The 7243-nt window shown below is 49.8% G+C and overlaps 2 protein-coding genes across 2 annotated transcripts; one reads left to right on the top strand and one right to left on the bottom strand.

The window, feature by feature from the left end:
• Positions 1–1524: 1524 nt before the first annotated feature.
• H257_18927 (hypothetical protein) lies at positions 1525–2943 on the bottom strand (the record flags this gene model as incomplete). The annotated part of the gene is made up of 3 exons (XM_009848074.1): positions 1525–2152; positions 2374–2573; positions 2650–2943. 3 exons carry the CDS (start codon positions 2941–2943, stop codon positions 1525–1527), a joined length of 1122 nt encoding a protein of 373 aa, XP_009846376.1.
• A 1652-nt stretch (positions 2944–4595) lies between these two features.
• On the top strand, positions 4596–6051 carry H257_18926 (hypothetical protein; the record flags this gene model as incomplete). Its single annotated transcript, XM_009848073.1, has 3 exons — positions 4596–4722; positions 4956–5218; positions 5698–6051. 3 exons carry the CDS (start codon positions 4596–4598, stop codon positions 6049–6051), a joined length of 744 nt encoding a protein of 247 aa, XP_009846375.1.
• Between the last annotated feature and the right edge of the window lie 1192 nt (positions 6052–7243).

The raw sequence follows: 7243 nt of genomic DNA, 5'->3' as shown, positions 1-7243 counted from the left end.
TCGAGCATTCGGCGTTGAAATTGATCCAATGTTGGCCAATGGCATGAGGGGTTAAAAGGTCCCCGAGGCAATGTAGGCCACATGATGCTAGGTGGCGTGACCACGAACGATGCTTCCTGAGTGCAATAGCCAAGCAAGTTATCTCGGACTTGCTACCCTTAACGGTGAATAGAGGGTACCTCTGGAACCAGAACGACATACTAGTAGTCAAGAACTGAGACGGAGCTGGTGGTTGGATGCAGATGGATTCCACGGACAAGCGAGCCCACCAAACCCACATATAACGCCAAAAGGGGGGAGGTCCAGGCGTGGGACAGGTGTCCTCCAGTTGGGTTCATACAGCAGGGCATCCTATTTATCCTGTCGGGTGAAAGGTGCCAAACATTGGTGCCAATGATACTTGGGTATTGCTGTCCACAGCTCAGAGTCCAGGTAGTTTTGTACGAGAAGCTGTAGTCGAAGCACATGTTGGTATTGTACCGCAGAAGGGATGTGTGGAACACGCAATCCGGATGGGCCTACCACCCGCTGTGGATGAAATGCTCACCATGTCTCAATTTAAGGCCAAGTATGAACTTGAGTACCATGGACCGCCACCTGCCAAGTGTAACTTGGGTCACCGGTATCACTGCGGTGTAATATCACAACTGTGATAGGATCATCATGTTCACCAGGAGCCTACGGTCCTGCAGCGTACGAGCACGACAAACCCATTTCAGGAATGAGTTGAGGAGTGTGTCCACCATTTGGTGGACTTGGGTTTGGTCACTCAGATCACGACCGAAAATAATGCCCAAGTAACGAATGAGCACCTCAGATGGGACCACATTGAGCCGAGGGTGATGAGATACCATCATCTTTGAGTTCAGGGGCAGGGCCTTACATTTGCTTCTGTTGAGACGAGCGCGAGAGACAGTGCAGAAGTCATCGACCTGTCGTTCCGGGTCGTCCAGAGATGTGGAGATGAGAGTAGTATCATCGGCGAACAGGAGGGCCATCGCTGCTCTACCTGTCGCGTTGGAGTAGAAGAATCCATACTCCTCGTGGTTCCGCAGCATTTGGCTGAGTGGTTCGATCGTCAGAATGAACAGTATACACGAGAGGAGATCACCCTGCTTCACCCCCCTCGAAGGATAGATAGGGGGGCTCAAATCACCGTTGAGCAGAAGGAACACGATTGGTGTTCGGTAGAGGAGCTGGATCCACTGAATGAACCAGGGTCCAATGTTGAAAGCCTCTAAGGTGTAGGACATGAACTCCCAATTCACTTGATCGTAAGCCTTCTCAAAGTCGAGAAACATGGCATAAGTTAAGAAACATGGCATACGCCTCATCGTCCTCCAGGGTACATTGATGCTGGAGGTCCTTAAAGGAAAATGACATGGTCATGTATCCTCCACCCAGTCACAAAGCCGTCTGCACGAGTAGGGGTATGATCGTTCGGAGTCTGTGAGTCAGCACCCGAGAGAGCGCCTTAACCTCTCTACAGGTATGAGGGAGATGGGTCGGTAATGGCCGGGGTGGCTACGTTCCCCGCCCTTGAAAAGCAGTGTGGTCGGCTGGCGTAATGGGCTCATCTAATCCCGAGCGTTGTTCCTCCGTCAGACGTGTCTTCAGACACCGCAAAAAACTGCCTCCTTGCGGCGCGATTGGGGGTGCGAAGTCTCCCTCGCGCATGATGGAGGACCATCGCGTATGGATGGCCTGGTGGATGTCTTGTGGGTGAAAGGAAACACGACCATCGCCTGTGGTGACAGTGGCGATGGACACCTTGTCGACAGTCTCCTGTGGTCGTCGGAAGAAGTGCGATGTCGATACTTCAGAGTTGGATGTGTAGAAGCCGAAACTGACATCGTTTTGGTTCTGTCTCCATTTCAGATTAATCGGTTTGGTGCGTTCCAGGATCAGTTGATCTGCTCTCAATTCACCACGAGAAGCCTGCACCATAGCTGTGGCCCAATCCTGCTCCGCCCGTTGGACTGTTAAGCCCTTGTAGGCGATATGATGGGTGTGGTAGTGCTCGACGAAGTCTTTGGTTCGCTTCTTCCAGCCTGCCCAGACGACTCCGGGGTTGTGGGCATGTAGCAGGATAGGTACGAGAGCCCTGGCCTCTGATATGATCGCCGAAGTCACCTCGGGAATCTCCAGCATCCTTTTGGGGACACTCCAGACAACAGACGTGCAAGTTGGATGGAGCTTCCAATAGCCCCATCCAACTTGCACGTCTGTTGTCTGGAGTGTGACAGAGTGGCATATGTGCTCTGCAAAATGCTCGGAACGAAAGTACATTGCGTCCTTGTAGGTCGCATATATGGTGGGAGTATCGACAAATGTGTAATCAATGCGGTTGCGTCCATGGGGCGACGAGTATACCGTTCATGGGGGTGGTGGATGCGCCATGCATCTACGACCCGAAGGGATTGCAGCCAATCAATGCACTCGACTCGACCGCCGTGGTAGTTCGAGGCCTCGCCTTCATAGTCAAGGAGGCGGTCCATCGAAAGGTTGAAATTACCCATGATAAAGTGCTTGGCATGTGGGGGGAAGTTGCGAGGAAGAGAAGAGAAGTAATCCTCATGAATTCCGTTGGGGATGGGGGCATAATACGTTGTGAAAGTACACCGGCGTATCACCCCAGCGAGTATTTACCACCATGTATTTGTCTGGGACATCCAGGTGGGACTCGTGGTACAGGCGCTTGAAGAATGGATTCGATTTGTGATAGAACATCATGACCCCGCTGCTTCGGAGGGCTTCGGCCACCACCGCTGATTGCCCATGATAATTGATGGCGAGGAAGTAATTGCCCCGCCCAATTTCATGGTCGAGGTGAAGTCGAAAGATACCAGTTTGAAACTTAGTGGCCAGCTTGGTTTCCTGCAGGACCACAACCGTGTGCTCGGAAAGGAGTGTCTCAGCAAGCTTGTAGCCATTGGACTTCATGTTTATGTTGGTCGTGAGAATGGAGATTTGATGTGTGTCAGTCCCTGGGAAGGCTGGGGCATGTGGTGGTGGACAACGTCGATGGGGTTCGAATGCTCTAGGTGGACCGGCGCGAGGGTAAATGTGGGGAGGGGGGCTGTGCGACCACCATGGTTGATACACGAGGCGGTCCCGAAAGTGAAAGAAGGTGATTCACCCGGGACAAGGAGGAGCATCGAGTTCTCCGGGTATGAGAAGCCCGAGGAAATGATTGCCTCCAGTGTGCTGGCAATAAACTATGGTACCAGATTTGCATCACATTGATTGGAACAAAAACCACATTGATTCGAACTTTTGAGCTTGTCAAAATTTATATTTTATAGCCAAATCACATTGATTGGAAAAAAAGTTCAACTTGATCGGGTAATGGTGTAGTACAACGCACGCAGCACGACTTGCGTACTGCTACATACATAATACTATCAATGGCATTACCACTAGGACGCCTCACATTCACCATTGGTATGTGACCTGTACGATAGAGGAGGATTGATCAATTCGAGTCCAGCAATTTGTGATTTTCCTGAGATCTCATTGGATATGAAAATCGTAGGGCCAGCTCCCTACGATTTCGTCAAATCACAAATGGATTGCGAAATTTTATGTTTGCTACAAACTTGTATATAACTTGGAAAAAAATTGAGGTGGAGGATTTCAAAATGGCGAAATCGTAGGGGTGTGCGCCTACGATTGCATTCAAAAGTCACGTTCTGGCCTACGAATTCCGTAGAATGAAACTCAGGCAAAACTCGACCCATCAATGGTCGGTGACGTTATGAGTATTGTAGGTCACAGTCTGTGAGCATTTACATTTAAGGTAGGTAATATATCAATTGTTAACACTGTTTTGGTCGAATTTTGGCACACCGAAGTTGTATTGTTAAGCACCTCATCACACAAAATAGATACTGCTCAATGATTGGTTAACGTTTGCTTTTGCGGGAAAACAATGAACATGCGCACGATGTGGCTGTGTGTGTGGCAATGAATTTGGTGTCATTAACGTTTGACGATTGCGCCAGCTCACCCCAACAACATCAGGCCCATGGCGAAGTCAAGATGACACTACACCCAAGCAACGAAACGCCAAATGGTGACCGACCCTCGATGGGCCGAATAACCACTGATGATCTGACTTTTTCATCGAAGCAAAACATCAATCCGTTTTCATTGGGCCAAAATTGTACTTATACCTATATGAATGCATGAAAGGTATCTCAATACTCATGTTTAAAACTACTGATACCTGTTCAATTCCATAATCATGTATTTTACGACTAAACCAACGGCGCACTACAAATTTTGCTGTCTACCCCGCACAAGTTCGAGTACCTTTTCTGCCCATTTTTCGAACACCACAAACGACCCACGCATGGCCGCTGCCACAGTCCCTGGCAGTCACGACTCTCGTCTGCCCCTCTGCCCCCCAATCGTCCTGCCTGCCGTATGATGGGGATCCGGCTGTCAACGCTGCTCACGAGCCGTTTGTATCGCCGCCGACGCTGCTTGAGGCTAGTGGTGCTCGTCCAACTAATGCTTCCACGCTTGCGGGGGCTACAGGGCGTACGGCATCATTCAAGGTCAAGAAAGTCCTTACTCGGCCGTCAAACGCCATGGTGGAGAAACTCCTGGCTCTCGCTCAGGATGAAACCTGTGACTATGACTCTCTTCTGTGGGCCATTGACGAGGCCACACCATACAAGCAAAAGGTGGGTACGGCCACCTTCTGGGTCGAAACTGGTACATCTCTGGCCTCTTTCAAGTATGACCAGATAATCGCAGCTATTTTCGAGGACAATCAAGAAGTTGATAGAGCCACACACCTGGACAACTTCGTCGTGCTAAATCAGCCCTGTGGGGTGATATGGTGGTTACGGTGGCGTAAGAAGCCACCAAGTAGGCCATGATTGGGCAGACTATGCGTATCCTAGTCACGTCGTTCTCAGTGATTACCCCCTTACTTACTGGAGCAGGTGGGGCGAGCAGGGGCCTCGATATCCGGTTCTACGTGGACATCACCAACATCCGGTACAATTTCGACTCTGTCGATTTGATGAAAGTACTTCGTCGCCTTAAGACGTTGCCTCTGTTTCAGGGATTCAGATCGACGAACGCAGGCACGTCGTGCCACACGAATGCTTGGCGCATCTACTTTTGCACCGATGACATGCCGACGAACCTCATCATCAACAACCACCCTGTGGACCAATTACGGTTCCAGGGAGGGACATATGCGGTATATTCCAAACACTACACGCCGTCCCGTGTACCCAAAACAGGAGGGCGTTCGCACCACTGTCTCGACCTTGATAGTATGTTCGCCACTGAGCGTGATGAGCATGACCAGGCCAGTTCATTGAAACGTAAACTGAAGACAAACGAGGGAAACGCAAGCCGATCCCACCAGGCTGCTGACTAGGAGCCACAGATGTGGACTTGGGGATGGAATCCAATCCCCCCTGCCGAACCAACCCCTACAACGGATGGGCAGCATCCCAATCCCCTTGAGGACCCCGTCTTCAGCCTTCATGGAGGTGGAGGAATACACTACACCCAATCGAACAACGAAGCGTAAAGAGGGTGAGGCGACGTTCACTCTGGCGGATTGGGTTACTCCCATTTTCTTCGACGACCTTCACTCCATCCCTGACATTGCGAAGTGGCAAGTCGATAAATGGGGCTATACAAAGCCCATCACAACCTGCCGCGTGGCAGACCGTGGTGTGGATTGCTCCACCGTATCCGACTCTCTGGGTTAAGCGAATACACGTCAAAAACAAGCGATTGGAATGGCATCCCGACAACATGACCCTTAAACAGGTCATTTCTGCTCTCCAGGAGGCAGACCAGTCGGAAGTGAGTCCTGCATCACAACAGGTGCAGCGCCAGGAGCTAATTCAGGACATGACCCCCGAGTCGCTGACGCTTGCACACCGCGTCAAGCCTGAGGAACTTTGGTTGGGTCTCCACCGATCCCCGCTGCAGGGTAACGTTACGTTGTCCACCCTCTACTCTGACGACCGTGTGGGGTTCGACCAAACTGTGCGCTTGCATTCTTGGCATAGATAGATCGCCTCGTCCTTTCTTCCCCATAGCACAACCTTTCCACAAGGTTTTCGAACCATCTTCCATGATAAACCTTCTTGGGCATATATGCAGGCAACTTATTACCAAATCACGGCAGTTCACACCTCATCTGCATCCACTACCCAGCCCAAATATACCCTATACTAGTGCGAGGACAAAAAAACACCAGAATGGGGGGTAAACCGTGACCCCACAACGAGCAGATGCGAACCCCTTCCCCCACAAGCGCCAGCAAGTCCAACCCACGCTGCCCCCCTACACGAACACCCCCATAACGTTTTTGCGTACATCAAATGCCTGTTTTTACGTCTGTCTACGTTTACTGTCATGGTAGCGAGTGGTTATTCGGCCCATCGAGGGTCGGTCACCATTTGGCGTTTCGTTGCTTGGGTGTAGTGTCATCTTGACTTCGCCATGGGCCTGATGTTGTTGGGGTGAGCTGGCGCAATCGTCAAACGTTAATGACACCAAATTCATTGCCACACACACAGCCACATCGTGCGCATGTTCATTGTTTTCCCGCAAAAGCAAACGTTAACCAATCATTGAGCAGTATCTATTTTGTGTGATGAGGTGCTTAACAATACAACTTCGGTGTGCCAAAATTCGACCAAAACAGTGTTAACAATTGATATATTACCTACCTTAAATGTAAATGCTCACAGACTGTGACCTACAATACTCATAACGTCACCGACCATTGATGGGTCGAGTTTTGCCTGAGTTTCATTCTACGGAATTCGTAGGCCAGAACGTGACTTTTGAATGCAATCGTAGGCGCACACCCCTACGATTTCGCCATTTTGAAATCCTCCACCTCAATTTTTTTCCAAGTTATATACAAGTTTGTAGCAAACATAAAATTTCGCAATCCATTTGTGATTTGACGAAATCGTAGGGAGCTGGCCCTACGATTTTCATATCCAATGAGATCTCAGGAAAATCACAAATTGCTGGACTCGAATTGATCAATCCTCCTCTATCGTACAGGTCACATACCAATGGTGAATGTGAGGCGTCCTAGTGGTAATGCCATTGATAGTATTATGTATGTAGCAGTACGCAAGTCGTGCTGCGTGCGTTGTACTACACCATTACCCGATCAAGTTGAACTTTTTTTCCAATCAATGTGATTTGGCTATAAAATATAAATTTTGACAAGCTCAAAAGTTCG

Source organism: Aphanomyces astaci (genome assembly GCF_000520075.1).
Source record: "Aphanomyces astaci strain APO3 unplaced genomic scaffold supercont1.270, whole genome shotgun sequence".
Taxonomy (NCBI): domain Eukaryota; phylum Oomycota; class Saprolegniomycetes; order Saprolegniales; family Verrucalvaceae; genus Aphanomyces; species Aphanomyces astaci.
This window is presented reverse-complemented; position numbering and strand designations above follow the sequence as displayed.